Consider the following 16,210-nt stretch of genomic DNA (forward strand, 5'->3'; position numbering starts at 1 on the left):
GTGTAGCTCGGAGGTAAAATGCCTCTGGGTTCCAGCCCCAGACCCGCAAAAAAAAAAAAAAAAAAAAAAAAAAAAAAAAGAGAAGCAAGCTTTGTATTAGGAATTCAAACTAAATCAAGATGTGCTAAGGAAGCCAGGAAGCACAAAAAAGATCAGAGGAAGATTTTCACCATTTACTAATTTTTGGTTCAGCCAGGAAAGAATGCAAATCTCAGAGGAAAGTGCACATCGTTATGACACAGTCACTGGTCATGTCAGCGCACCTCGGGGGGATGTGTGCATCTCTTACATTCATAAATATACTTTTATTTAATTTCATATATTAACTTTGTTTTCTCTGTGTGTGTGTGAGATACACACACACACACACACACACACACACACACACACACACACACATATATATATATATATATATATATACAGGGATGGAACCCAGAGGCTTTCTACCTCCGGGCTATGCTCCCAGACCTATTTTATATTTTATTTGGAAGCAGGGTCTCACTAAGTTGCTGAGAGCCTCACTAAGTAGCTGAGGCTGGCTTTGAACCTGTGCATCCTCCTGTCTCAGCCTCCCAAGTACTGGGATTACAAGTGTGCGTCACCATGGCCGGCTTAACTTTGTTTTCTTTATACATGTTCTTTTTTTTTTTCGGTACTGGGATTGAACCCAGGGACATTCTACCTCCAAGCTACACCCGCAGCCCTCTTTTTTATTCTTTATTTTGAAACAGGGTCTCACTGAGTTGCTAAGGGCCTCACTAAGTAGCTGAGGCTGTCCACGAATAATGACCCTCTTGTCTCAGCCTCCCAAATGCTGGGATTACAAATGTGTGCCACCATGCCTGGCTTTTATCCATTTTATTTTATTTTTTTTGTGGTACTGGGGTTCCTGGAAGCCCTTCTACCTCTGGGCTTCACTCCCAGACACCTATTTTGTATTTTTATTTGGAAACAGGGTCTCTTAAGCCAGCGCACGCGCCTGGCTTCAAACCTGCGCAATCCTCCTGTCTCTGCCTCCCAAGTGCGGGGATTACAAGCGTGCGCCACCACGCCCGGCCTTTATCCATGTTTTAAATGGCTTGTATGTATACTGGTCCTCTTTTCTTCAATTATAAAGCTTCTTGGAAAGAAAGAATTTTAGTATTCTTTTGCTACTATTCAGTAAGTTTACTACCACATCCTGTAAAGTAAAATAATATATAGGGCAAACTAAGGCTAAATATCAAACCTAGTATACAGAATATAAATAAATTTAAATTTAATTCTTTAAAAGACAAGGAAGCAAATGTGGACCCAGAGTAGTTTCAAATCATGATCTAACCATGAGAGTATAAATTTAAGAGTTTATGTATAAGCCGGGCGTGGTGGTGCACGCTTGTAATCCCAGCATTTGGGAGGCTGAAACCGGAGGATCACGGTTCGCAGACAACCTCAGCTACTTAGTGAGGCCCTTCACAACTCAGACCCTGTTTCAAAATAAAGAATAAAAAATTGGGCAGGGGGTGTAGCTCAGAGGTCAGATACCTCTGGGTTCCATCCCAGACCTGCAAAAAAAAAAAAAAAAAAAAAAAGAGTTTATGTATAAAGCCGGGTATGGTGGTACAAGCCTGTTACTCCCAAATTCTTGGGAGGCTGAGACAGGAATGCAGGTTCAAGACATGCCTCAGCAATTTAAGGAGATCCCTGGCAACTTAGAGAGATCCTGTTTCAAAATAAAAAATAAAATAGGCTGGAAGTGTAGCTCAGAGGTAGGGTTCAATTCCCAGTATTAGAAGTTAATTAAGTAAAGTTTATGCATGACATGGGGTCAGCTCTAGGTTGCTGTCTGTATTTACCGATCTCACATGTATTCTGCTAGTCTAAATCAGTGCCGGCTTTCCTGAATTAATGAAGCTATCTCTCACTAACTTTTGCAGACTCAAACCCTAGGAGAACACCGATGTGGTAGTGAACGCTTGTAATCCCAGCATTCGGGAGGCTGAGACCAGAGGATCATGGTTCACGGACAGCCACAGCTACTTAGCGAGGCTCTCCACAACTTAGTGAAACTCTGTTTCAAAATAAAGAATGAAAAATAGGGCAAGGGGTGTAGCTTGGAGGTCAAATGCCCCTGGGTATTATCCACAGACCCGCAAAAATGCCAAAATCAAACAAACCAACCAGCACATATAAACCATCTAAGTATCATAAAAATTATAAACAGATTTAAAGCTCTATAGAAAGACATAATTTTTGGATTCTGTAGGCTTCACCTTCCCACAAATCCTTCCTTCTCAATGTAGTTTATTATTCAGATTAAAAATTGAAAAAAAAAAAACTCTTTAGGTGGAGGATATAGAAAATCCCTGCTTAGCACCTTGGTTTCATCAGCTATAAAAATAGGTTTGGCACAAAAGTGCCAAAAATTGGCCTGAACAGAAGCTGCTAAAGAATTATAATTTTCTGCCAGTATCTAACCTACATTAAAGTATGTTAACTCTTATTTATTCAAATGAGCACAGAAAGTGATATGGTACACATTATTAGAAACTGCATACTTAAATTTTATCTTTATGACCTCAGTAGCACTTTCTGCTACTTAAATACAGAAAAAAAATTATATTCAGAAAAAGATTTTAAATATGACTCTAAAGTCACAGCAGAGAATGGTGAATGCTCAAGCACCAGAATCAGATAAAAGCAAGTGGGCTGGCCGGGCGTGGTGGCGCATGCTTGTAATCCCCGTGCTTGGGAGGTGGAGAAAGGAGGATTGCGCAGGTTTGAAAGAAGCCAGCCATGCTGGCGTTAAGAGACCCTGTTTCCAAAAATAAAATAGGTCTGGGAGTGTAGTCTGGAGGTAGAAGGGCTTCCAGGAACCCAGTACCACCACCCCCCCCAAAAAAAAACAAGTGGGCTGGAAAAAACGGTGGGTGTGAGCATGTGGGACATGTCTCTCACCAAACTAGCAACACAAGTGCCACTGGCCTCAAGGAGACAGGACGATGTCTGGGTCAGACAAGGACACGCTCACTTACATAAGCAGAAGGCCACACATGTGACACAGCTTTATAGAGCTAGCTTACCACCCAGAGTTTTGGAAACCATTACGCTTGATTTTCAAATTGTGCTTTGCTAATTTTATCTGCATGCATTAAATGGTAATGACATTCTAATGGATTGTATTCTGGGTATGAAAAGAGATAGGACTAAGTTTGTTTTTTTTTTTGGTACTTAGAATTGAACCCAGGGGCATTCTACCTCCAAGCTACACCTCTAGCCCTATTTTTCATTCTTTACTTTGAAACAAGGTCTCACGAAGTTGCAGAGGACCTCACTTAGTAGCTGAGACTGGTTGCGAACTGCAATCCTCCTGCCTCAGCCTCCCCAATACTGGATTATACCTGTGTGCCACCATGCCTGGCTTTGACTTAAGTTTTACTAACCTAAAATATATATTAAGAAGGCTGAGGACTAATGGGTGGTAGGTAAACAGAAGAGTTTGATTAATCTCTAAATTATCTGCTTTATATGCTTTTTAGTTTTTCTATTTTGGGTAATAGGGATTAAAACCAGAGGCATTCTGTCACTAAGGTACACTATTATTGCATTGAATTTATTTATATATTTATTTATTTGTTTGTTTATTTATCTTTGGTGGTAGTGGGAATTGAACCCAGAGACATTCTACCTCTGAGCTACACCCCAGGGCTTCCCCCCTTTTTTTAAACAGGGTCTTGCTAGGTTGATGAGAATTTCACTATTTGCTGAGGCTATCCTCAAACCTGTGATTCTCCTGACTCAGCCCTCAGCCTCTCAAGTACTGGCATTACAGGTTTGTGATTTATTTTTTTATGTTGAAAGGAAGTCTTGCTAAGTTGCTCCTGATTCTGGCCTCAAACCTGTGATCCTCTTGTCTTAGCCTCCAATTATCTGCTTTATATTTAGAAACAATACCATGGCAAAGTAAACATTTCCCAAATGTGACTAAAGTAAGAATACATACCCTTTCTTTCATAGTTTAAAAAAGGGGGTTTTCTCTGACCTAAAAGCTACACTGCTGAGGATTGTCCTTTGTCAATTTTTATCCCTTACCGCCATTACTACTGCATTTGTTTTTAAGTCTAGGTAGCTACATAAAATAAAACTATTAGTTGTTTAAAACAGCTATCATTCAGTGTTTTCAGTGTGAGCCAGGTTCTATGATCCTTGATTCTTAAATTTTTTTTTTTTTTTTTTGGTGGTACTGGGGTTCCTGGAAACCCTTCTACCTCTGGGCTACATTCTCTGACATACATACATACATACATACATACATACACACACACACACACACACACACACACACACACACACACATATTTTTTTTTTTGAAACAGGGTCTCTTAAGCCAGTGAGGCTGGCTTCGAACCAGCGCAGTCCTCCCGTCTCCACCTCCCAAGTGCAGGGATTATAAGCCTGCACCACCACGCCTGGCTCTTGTAATATTTTTAGAGAATTGTAACCCGATTTAATAGAAAGGAACTAAGCCTTTATATATCATTAAGTACTGTGACTGAGGAAACACTACTAGTCAGTGTTGTGAAGCCAGGATTCAAACCCAAGTCACTATGCTCCTGACTGCTATAAAACATTGCCACTCTTGAGGGATAAATTAATCTTTTCATTCTATTTTTCAGTTGACCAAAGTGTCACCCAAAATTTTATATTAGAAATTTCAATTAAAATTTCAAGCAAATTAAGGAGCAACATATTCACACATATAAATATGTGAAATGGCTGAATGGGTACTCGCTCCTGTGACCTAAGAATTGATAGATAAAACTAGATTTTCTGTAACGAGATAGAACTTAAAATGAGGTATGATGCAACTAATTATAGAAATAGTTTTCTATAAGCATGATATTTAATATACTTCCTAAAGATTATTTTATTTCCTAAAAAATTAAACCTGTCCGTGTTATGACAGAAAATAAAAAATGGAAAATAATATGAATATATAAATATGTTAGCAATTCACTTTTTTATTGTTGCCACAGTAGTTATTTGGTATAATTCTTCATTTTCTAAGTTGCATCAGTAAGTTTATTAAAAATTAGAGAAAGATATATTGTTCTCAAAAAGAAAACTATCTGGGGCTAATAGAAAAAAAGACACACACACACACACACACACACACACACCATTAAAGCAGAAACAAACTGATAAAACACAGAGCTCTCCTGGGCAATCTGACCACCACACCCAATCCTGACTCCTAAGTAACCTGGGTTTCTTAGTACTCTTCTTCTCTGGACCTGTAAACTGAGGATCAAGCTTCTCTGCCAGAGACACAGCAAAGACTTTTTATTCTCCTCTTAAGGCACTTTGCTCAAAGAAGGCAACACAGGAGATCATTTAAAAACGTCTGTGAGTTTACATGACTGAGATGTCCTTAGGAAAGCACATGTCAACAGTGGAGACTTCCCTAGGACTGGGAATGAGCCTTTGTGCCAAGCACTTTCCGTTTATGTTAGCTTTACCAACCTGTCACCAGGCCCTGCTCGATACCTCGCCCCTGGGATCAGGACGGGGTCGTCGTCACTGTCATCGGTGTCCTGGAGCGAAGAGTCCCTGGTGGACGTGTCCTCAGGAGCTGCCGGCCCGGTGGCTTCTGTCTGGGGCTGGGACTCAGGCTTGCTAGTGTGCTCACTGCTAGGCTGACCCGAGGTTTCTGGTTCCTTGCTTTTTTCAGACCAACTGGATTCTTCTGGAACTTCACAAGGACTATCAAGGCTGAGGTCATTCCTTTCTCCTGAGTTGGGATCCAGTGGCTCAGAAGTGAGGTTGTCTAATTGTGCTGCCAGAAAAGACAGTCATAACTTCTGGTGATGTGAATACCATTATGTAATCTAACATAGGAGCTGGTGGACTTTTTTTTATATGAAGTTTAATTCCCTCAAAGAGGAAAGTTCCATAACACACCTATTTGGAATTGCCCCTTAACTCTAGAGACTGACAAAGATTGAGCCTGTTCATGTCCTCATGGGAGAGGAAGACGACTCACCTGAATCTATACGGTCCTGAGCTGGGTTTTCTGACGATGTACCTTCCTCATTTTTTTTCACATCCTCTGAAAATTCTTCAGGAGATTCTGGAAAAAAATCAAATTATCACTCAAGCTGATTTTTTAGAAAAATAAACACAAACTTAATACTTTAATTTTCTTATAGATAAATGGTTCTTAACTCTCTTTGGATCACAAAAACCCTTGACATTCAGATAAAACTCCCTAGTACAATGCAAATATGTACTTGTGCACAAAACTGTACAAATACTATCAGGGATAGACAGGTCCAGGCCTTGACTTTCATTTTTATTTTTTTTTTTTTTGTGGTACAGGGATGGAACCAAGGGGCATTCTACCTCCAAGCTACACCCCCAGCCCTATTTTTTACTCTTTATTTTGAAACAAGCTCACAATGAGTTGCAAAGGGCCTCACTAAGTAGCAGAGGCTGGCCGCAAACCATGACCCTCTGGTCTCCGGCTCCCAAATGGTGGGATTACAAGCATGCGCCACTGCGCAGGGATATGATATTGATACTACTTTTGTTTTTCCTACTCTAAGAAATAGAGTTCAAGCCGCGCGTGGTGGTACATGCTTGTAATCCCTGCGCTTGGGAGGCTGAGACAGGAGGATCGCGTAGGTTCAAAGCCAGCCTTGCTGCCTTAAGAGACCCTGTTTCCAAATAAAAATATAAAAAAAGGTGTCTGGGAGTGTAGCCTGGAGGTAGAAGGGTTTCCAGAAACCACAGTACCACCAAAAAAAAAAAAAAAAAAAAGGAGTTAATTTCTTCCTTTATTTATCAAACACTCACTGACCATCCACTTTGCTTTAGTCTCCAGGCTAGATGTTAAAATTTACATGGCCATTGGTCATATAATACTATTCTGCTAGGAGCCAGGCGTGGTGGCGCACGCTTGTAATCCCCGAGCTTGGGAGGCGGAGACAGGAGGATCACGCACGTTTGAAGCCAGTCGCGCTGGTTTAAGAGACCCTGTTTCCAAATTTTAAAAAGTATAAAAATAGGTCTGGGAGTGTAGCTCGAAGGTAGAAGGGTTTCCAGGAACCCCAGTACCACCAAAAAAAAAAAAAAAAAAAAAATCTGCTTGGAAAACATTCTGAAAAATTCCTTAAATTGCACTTCATAGGTGAAATAGAATCACTCACAACATGCTTAAATTTGATTGCTTTTGTTTTCTCTCCATAACATATCTATACTTTCTGAAGAATCAAGAGACACAGTATGGATTTCTCTGTCACTGGGAAGGCAGTTCCAATTAACAGTCACATCCAAATACTAACAGCATGACAACCGCCAACCCTGGTCACTGGGTCCAACACAGTGCGCTTCACGGTCTCTCCACCGTGACTGCCTAAGGTCCCTGCCTTTCACACTGGTGTCACACGCTTGTCATCCCAGCATCATTCAGGAGGCTGAGACAGGAGGATCTGGGTTCGCAGTCAGCCTCAGCTACTTAGTGAGGCCTTCCACAATTTAGTGAGATTCTGTTTCAAAATAAAAAATTTAAAAATTGCGCTGGGGGTATAGCTTGGAGGTAGAATGCCCCTGGGTTCCATCCTTTGCACCATAAGAACAACAACAACAAAACAACAACAAAAAAGCTGTTCTGGAGGGACCACTGAGACTTACTTTATTTATTTATTTATTTATTTATTTATTTATTTATTTATTTATTTAGTGGTACTGGGGTTCCTGGAAGCCCTTCTACCTCCGGGCTACACTCCCAGATCTATTTTATATTTTTATTTGGAAACAGCAAGGCTGGCTTTGAACCTGCGTGATCCCCCTGTCTCAGCCTCCCAAGCACAGGGATTACAAGTGTGCACCACCACGCCCGGCGGACACTGAGACTTTATAAGATGGAAGCAAAGCGGCGGCTCACCTGTCTTGCTGTCCCCTTCCGGTGGCCATGCCGTGCTCTGCGGGGCCAAGGCCTCCTGACCCTCAGACTTGCAGTGGCTCCCGCTTCCTCTAGAGCTTGAGGCTGTACTGCTCCTGCCAGCAAACAAGACAGGTGGTTCCACCAAGAAGTTAATAAATAGGAACGTCAGGGATATGCTTTATGTTTTACAACTAGAAAAGTGTAGAAGAAAGTTCAGAATACGAATAAAAGATACAGTATTTTAATAGTACTTTCAAACATTTTAAACATCAAGATGACTAGTCTAATCATCCTTTTGGTTTAAAAGGATAACTCCACTATTCTGGTGCCTCTATTACACAGTGTGCGCACTGGCGACTGAGTCAGGGCCCAGCGCGCGCTCGGCGCCTGCTTTCCCACTGAGCTGCACCCTGCAGCCGTGGTCTTCTTGGGAAGCCAGGCGAATTGTGTAACTGTCTTCCGTCTTGTTTGAAGCCAGGCCCCCGTGTCCAAAGCTTCAATGGTTTTACAGACTTTGATCATCACATGCCCTTTAGACTGTTCAGGCTATTTTTACAGTAATACTCGAGTAGAAGGCTGGCCGTTTCTTTGGCGTTCTGAATTGCCCCTTTAGGTCTTTTGAAGCTCCCTTTCCAGCTTCTTGTTCAAATAGGGAAGCAGATGGAGCATATGGTTCTGTAAAAGAGGCAAGGCCTCCTGTCTTATTCTAATACCCACCTGATGATAGCCCTGTTCCATGAGCATTTCTGGCTACCACAGGGTACTGGGCCAATTTAAATGAACAATTTTCTTTGCATACTCTGTGACAAATTATGGCAAATATGTAAGAAAGAAACTGAATAGGATAGAGGAAAGTGTGTAATTATCTGAGATTAAGATTAAATTCATAGAAATGCAATAACTGCTTAAATTTAGAATAAATGTAAGCAAGAAAAAACTCAAGATAAAGTAACTTTAATAATGTCAATTATAAACAAACAGTGATTCAATGAGTAATGCAAATGATTATGGACTTTTGGCTAAGGTTGTATAAAAATGTTTTAGGCTAATTACAGAAGTCAATTTAATATTTTAAGAGGATACATACATATTAATTTAAATAAGAACGTATGTATGCACTAGTGTTTATGCAGAGGAAAGTCTCAGGAGGGCTGTACACAGTGTTAAGTTTCATCTCCGTAGGATTGCAGGGTAAACTTTTTACAATGAATTTATTTATTTGTTTTTCCATTTAATCACTATATTTCTTTTTAACCAGAAGAAAGCACACAGCCATTTTGATAAGGAGAAGCCAACATGATATACCAAGAAGAATATTGTATCATGCAACGTTTACATAAGGATGCTTGCTTAGTGTATAACAGTGACAATCATTGTTATGGTACGATGATGTAGGAAGAGAAAGCAAGTAGTGGAAAAGACCTTATCCAAGCACATGTTTAGCAGAGTTAATGCCGCATTTGTAAGTCACAGAGATATGAAAAGATTGTCCAACAAATGGTCCTGGGACAAAGGAACGGTCACGAGTCACGTGAAACAACTAACAGAGCTCGTCAGCACACTTTGTGGAAAAAATAAATCTGGCAGTAGGAAACAAAGTTTTTATTACAAACTAAAGAAAATATAAGAAAGCAAGAAAAAACTTTCTAATTCTAGGAAGGGCAAGGTTTCTCCAAGCATGAGATCAGACAGAAACCACAAAGCAAAAAACCACGTGAGTAAACTACAAAACAAGACCAAACCAGGAAGAATATCTGAAGCAATGTAAAGCAAATACTACTATCCTCATTGAATTCTAGAATAAGAAACTCTCATAAGTCAGTAAGCAAAAGACAAACACCACAGCAGAAAACTGGGTTATATACCAGAAAGACAGTGCCCAAGAGATGGCACGGCCAACGATCGCTTGGGGCTGCTGGGCACCCCAAGTGCTACGCGCTACGTGTTTGCTCTTCATGATCAGTGGGTCTTTGGAGTGGTTCTATTAAACATGCCCATTTCCAGGTAAGAACAACACTAACAACTTTTTCTCAAACAATGTTCTAATGAGATTCTTCATAAGAAATTAGTCTGTTTTGTCCAGAAACATTAGAAGAGATAAATGATAAATATGGAAACCTATCAACTGAAGTTACTTATGAAGAAACAAAGCCATAGATATCCTGATTTTAAAATGTTACGGTCAGGCCGGGCGTGGTGGTGCACGCTTGTCATCCCAGCATGTGGGAGGCAGAGATCAGAGGATGGCGGTTCGCGGACAGCCTCAGCTACTTAGCGAGGCCCTTCGCAACTCAGTGAGACCCTGTTTCAAAAAATAAAAGACTACAGCCAGGCGTGGTGGCGCACGCTTGTAATCCATGCGTTTGGGAGGCTGAGACAGGAGGATAGCACAGGTTCAAAGCCAGCCTCAGCTACTTAGTGAGGCTCTCAGCAACTTAGTGAGACCCTGTTTCCAAATAAAATGTAAAAATGGTCTGGGAGTATAGCCTGGAGGTAGAAAGCCTCTGGATTCCACCCCCAGTACCACACACACAATAAATAAATAAATAAATAAATAAATAAATAAATAAATAAATAAATAGTAAATAAAAGACTACAAAATAGGACTGAAGATGTAGCTCAGAGGTACAATGCCCCTAGGTTTCATCCCCAATACCGTTAAAAAAAAAAAAAGTTGCAGTCAAATATCAGGCTCACAAAGCAAACCTCCTGGCTGTGCCTTTCCACATGTAAGACCCGCTCTCGCTCATCTGCTGCTCGCATCCTGGTCCAAGCCACTCCGGCGGCTTTGCTCACCGCCATAGCCCATCAGGGTTCTTCTAACTCCTACCTCTGGCATCTTCTCAACACAAGAACCAAAAGCACCCTTAATCCGTTCAAACGTGCTCCTCTGTACTTCACCTGCTGCGACTCTCTGACCACTGCCTTTCAGCTACACAGCTCTTCTTACAGACTCCTGGAAGTGCAACATCTGCTCCTGCCCCAACCCTCCGCTGGCTTTCGCCTAGATGCTCAGCCTACACTCAGAATGGCTCCTCCTCAAGCGCTCGCCCGATGGGACCCCCTCTTTGATGCCCACCCCTGCCCCAGGGTTCCTAGTCATCCTTCCCTGCTGTTTTCTTTCACAGTACCTTCAAACATTCTATACAGAACACTTATTTACAATTTATTATCTGTCTCCTCCACCTAGAACGTAAGCTCCAGCAGGGCAGAGATTTTTGTCTATTTTTTCACTGATGCATATCATATCCAGTGTCTAGAATAGTTCTTGGATATAGAAAGTATTCAATAATATTTGAAATCCTCCTTCATCAAAGATCTTAATATAAAATACATACAAACATAACACAAATGAAAACCAAAATCAACATATAATTTATATATTAGTAAATAATATATAAATACGTTATATATTATTTATACATAATATATTTTACAACAGGTTGACAGTATGGTAATGATATGTTAGCATATAATTAAATATATTAATACAATGATATCTTAATCATAAATAATGTTGATTATACAATTAAAGTTATATTTGACACATATATATCTATACAAAATTATATACTAAGGAATACAATACTATCAATATATTAACAATATTAATACTGTTAGCCGGGCGTGGTGGCGCACGCTTGTAATCCCCGCACTTGGGAGGCGGAGACAGGAGGATGGCGCAGGTTCAAAGCCAGCCTCAGCTGGCTTAAGAGACCCTGTTTCCAAATAAAAATATAAAATAGGTCTGAGAGTGTAGCCCTAAGGTAAAAGGGCTTCCAGGAACCCCAGTACCACCAAAAAAAAATTAAAAAAAATTTATACTGTTAATAAATTTAAATAAAAAGTTTTGATGTCTCATCAAAAGGCCAGTAGACAGTGGAACGAATACAAAAAGTTTACATAAGTTAAATTTTTAAAAAAATGTGCCAACTAGATTGAGTAATAAATACAATTAGAAAATGTCACTAACGAGAACCTATACGCCATTAAATAAATATAAAAGTTCAGCCTTACTAGTAACAAATTGAACAAAGTTATTTTTAAATCAAATACACAAGTTAAAAAATAAACAAATACACTGAACATTGGCCTAGAGACAGTAAAATGTGTTTGTTCATATGTTCTTAGAGGAAATGTAGTTTAAAAAAAGGCTCTTTTGAAAATAATTTGGCAATGTCTTTTAATCTAGATATAGTTTGTTTCTGGAAATATATCTCAAATAACTATTCCTGAAGGTAGGAAAAGCTTTGTAAAGAAGAATAGTATAGCCGTACTAGGTTAAAAAATGGTAAATTCATGACCCAATTTAAGGGAAATGATTAAGTAATTCATAGTATGTGTTTGATGAACCAGTAAAATAATATTTATGAAGACTAGTAACATGGGAATATTTTTATAAGGTTAAATTTAAAAACACAGGTGAGAATAGACTATATTCACTATGATCACAAAATTCAAAAACTCAATATACATACGTATACTTAGTATACATATATTAAGACTTTTGTATTTTCTATTAGAATAAACATTCCAAGATGAGCAACATCAGTACCATCTGGAAAGTTTAAAAAATGCAAATTCTCATACCCATCTGAAACCTGCTTCTGTAACATCCATGAGTTTGTTTTAACAAGCTCTCCAAGTGATTCTGAAGCTCTGTATAGTTTTAGAACCAATACATTGTAGCAAAATAATACATAAGATGACCAAATGCCTAAGGCGTATATCTAACACAATCCTACACATTGGCTAAAAGGTCTTTACAAAAACATTAACTTACCATTCATCGGTAAAGTTCAGTTTTATTGTGCTTGTAGTTGTTCCTTCTGTGCTGTAGTGCAAACTTAAAACTGGTTCCCCTGTCCCTGGTTTGGGGCTCAGCTTTTCATTATTGTTATCTGAAAATTGTGTTTAAAACATTTGAAAAAGTCTCTGAAACCAGTAAAAATGACATTTCCTAAAATTTACAAAATTCAAATTAGGCTGTCCTTATAATTCCTCTTCACATCTGTATGGTTCTCAAAGTTTGAAACACAGTGCATCAAATTCTAGCTTTGTGATGTGACTCTCTTTGACTAGAGATCAATTATCTTGAGAATTCTAGTTAATCAATAGGCAATCAAATAACCACACGCAGCAAAACATTAAAAACTGGCAGTTTATCTAATGGAATGCCCAGATATTCTTCAGTTGCTAGAGGAATAACTAATGTTGGCTCCTTCAGGAACACCAAGTCCTAAGATACAAGGGTTCTGCAAAATCATTCAGCCAAAACTGCTACAATGAACTGCTCCTGAATTACTTTGTTCTCTCAAATGCATGGATTTATAATCTAGGGGAGAGATCATGGCTTGTACTCTGGGGGGTAGGTGTGCTTTGATATTTTCTAAAACTCTTTGTCACAATACATATTTCATATACTTTAGCTTCTATGCTTGATTAATCTCCCATGGAATTTGTTTCTTAAATACAGAAGGCAAGTTCACTTTAGGACCTTATAGGGGATGTTTAAATGATTAAGAGGAGAGGTCTTGTTAAAATGGCAAATAAATTATATAGAAACTGATAGTGACTATTAAAGCCCCTCCCCAAAAAGAGTACACAAATATTCAAAGACAAGTTCAATAGGGCTTTAGAAAATTGTCATCTTATGAAAGTAAGACTGAAGGGAACATTAAAATACACAGTGAACACAAATGGACACATACTCAATTATGTGACACTTCTGCCAGAAAAAAATTCTTGTAATTACTTTCCTGACATCAGTTCCAGGACTGATATAACAGTATTAAAACAACTGCTTCTCTTGAAAAATAACAATGAAAATGATTACCATTTAATACAACCCCTATCACTCAGTTCTGGCTTTCACAGTGCTGGGGACTGAACCCAGGGCCTCATGCCAGGCAAGTGCTCCATTACTGAGCTCTGCCTCTGCGCTGGTTTTCTGGCTGTTTCACTTGCTACAGCAGTGAAGTACTGCCATCTTTTTTCATTCCTCTTGAAGATGTTAGAGCACTTAGGAGAAGAGCCCCACGGAACCTCTGCTCTAGCTTTTATGCTGAGAACAATTAACTAGATTGCAAATACAGAACTATTAAAGGAAGGAGAAAATATTCTCCAAGAGAAGAGGAGTCCCACTGATAAAACTCAGAAGTATCAACTCTTAAGTTCTAACTTTAATTCATAAAAGAATCCTGTCCAATAAAATCAATTTCTGTTTCAAAATAACAATGTGAATTACAAAGCTGGCATCTCAAGTGGTAAAATCACCGTTCTGTACTATTTTTGTCAAAACTATGTTGTTGATATAAACAGCTGCTAAAAATAAATTAGAAACCATTACAACTTCCAAAGACTCAGCGATATATTTAGTACTTTGGAGAAGCCTATTTTACCATTTGTTATTCTAGTAAAATAACTGGAAAGACTTTTAGCTTAGGCAAAATGATCCTAAATATCTGTCCTCCATCCGGCCATCTGCAAACCCTCCGTTTGCTAGTCGTAACTGCTCACATAATCCCCTTATTCTCCAGTCACGTGACTGAGACCTGTGCTCCTCTGCTGCAGTCACTGTGGTCTTCAGGCTTATGACACTCTGGGGATGGAGGACTAAAGACTGGCATGATCAAGGAAACTCACAGGCACAGGTGAGGCTAGTCCTTAAAATTTTCTCTTGCAAAATTTCTAATGTGTTTTGCTTTCAGGTAAAGAAGGAATAGAAAACACAAGAAGATGTGAGAGGAACACAACGCTGAATTCGGAGGTCTACCTGGGTTACAGATGTCTAAATTCTAAGGAGTCCTAGGAATTTAAATGCTATACTGAAACATTCCTTTTGAAGAATATTAAAGTTAGTTACAGATATTTTCAAGATTACAGGAAATATAATATCAAAGATAGTAAGCAATCAAGTGTAGAAAACATTTTAACTTATATAGCCCCCACCAAAACACACACACACACACACACACAGCAAGAAGTCTATGACACAACTTTTTCCAATGGTATCTACTACAAAGTTATTGAATTTCTGAGGAATGTAATACATATACAACAAATCATATAAAAGATGGCAGTATTTAACCATAAGATGATTATATTTGATACAATTTGTTCATTTCGGCTGTTAGTAAACTGCTAAGCTTGTGCAACAACTGGGCCATCACTGAGCTAGTGACTTCCTGCAGAGATGAACTGTGTCTCTGGTAGAAATCCAGCACAGTGAAACACCTGCTTTCTTCAACTCTGGTATTAATGGGAGTCTAGCTCGAAGGCTCCGCACTCATTCTCGAGCTTTCTTCCATTCTCCCCTCCTGGTTTAATCCTCAAGTAATCACAAGCTATCAGGCAAATCCCTGAGCAAATAATGAATACATTTACCATGTTTGTGATAAAATGCATACTTCAAGCTACAAATATCTAAGAATCAAAACCTAAAGACCTAACTAATAACTCTATAAACATTTACATTTCCCTGGCCTTGTTCTCCTCATTAGAAGCTGCATCAGCAAACATTCCATAAACTTTTTTCCAAAGCTTTACTTATATAATAAACAAGTACATATTACTGAACTCATAGTCAATTTTCATTTAACGGCTGTAGGGTTTAGAATATCACCTAAACACAAATGGCTCTATGTAGAAAGCGTCATCATAGAAATAACTGCGCTTAACTGGGCAGTACCTACACACCAACACACGTGTGTAATACATGCACACACAGACATGTGCTCAAAATCTGTGTAGCAGACACTTCCCCTTTCCAGATGAAGATGCTGATGAAGGGAGCTGCATTTCCCCTAGTTACACAGGTTTCTTTTTATATTAAGTTCTTACTAGATTGTCTTGGGAATAATCTGAATAAAAAGAAGAAAAGGTTACTTAAGTAAATTAACTATTTTAATTAAGAATTATCATTACGCCGGGCGTGGTGGCACACGCTTGTAATCCCAGCATTCAGGAGGCTGAGACCGGAGGATGGCGGTTCGCGGACAGCCTCAGCTACTTAGTGAGGCCCTCTGCAACTCAGTGAGACCTGGTTTCTAAATAAAGAATAAAAAAAAAAAAAATAGGGCAGGGAGTGTATCTCGGAGGGCAAATGCCCCTGGGTTCTATCCCCAAACCCACACACACAAAAAAAAAAGTCATTACTTTACAGATTGTGTATAATCTACCAGCAACAGTAACCGGTAACGGGTCTAGTAGTCCAATTGCCGTTCTGGCGTTAGCGTGCTGGAAAGCTGTGTGTCTCCTTCTGGAGCACTTGGAAAGGGAGCT

At 39.2% G+C, this 16,210-nt stretch overlaps 1 protein-coding gene across 1 annotated transcript in view; it reads right to left on the reverse strand.

Moving 5' to 3' along the window:
- Positions 1-16,210, reverse strand: part of DCAF6 (DDB1 and CUL4 associated factor 6) — a gene marked incomplete at both ends in the record, with an annotated part of 111,209 nt that overhangs the window by 23,704 nt on the left and 71,295 nt on the right. Inside the window, 4 exons of the mRNA XM_080699288.1 lie at positions 5,506-5,818; positions 6,026-6,112; positions 7,928-8,040; positions 12,711-12,828. Coding sequence (XP_080555414.1) covers positions 5,506-5,818; positions 6,026-6,112; positions 7,928-8,040; positions 12,711-12,828 — 631 coding nt within the window. The remainder of the gene's footprint in view (positions 1-5,505; positions 5,819-6,025; positions 6,113-7,927; positions 8,041-12,710; positions 12,829-16,210) is intronic.

This window comes from Muscardinus avellanarius (genome assembly GCF_963383645.1).
Source record: "Muscardinus avellanarius genome assembly, chromosome: 7".
Lineage (NCBI taxonomy): Eukaryota > Metazoa > Chordata > Mammalia > Rodentia > Gliridae > Muscardinus > Muscardinus avellanarius.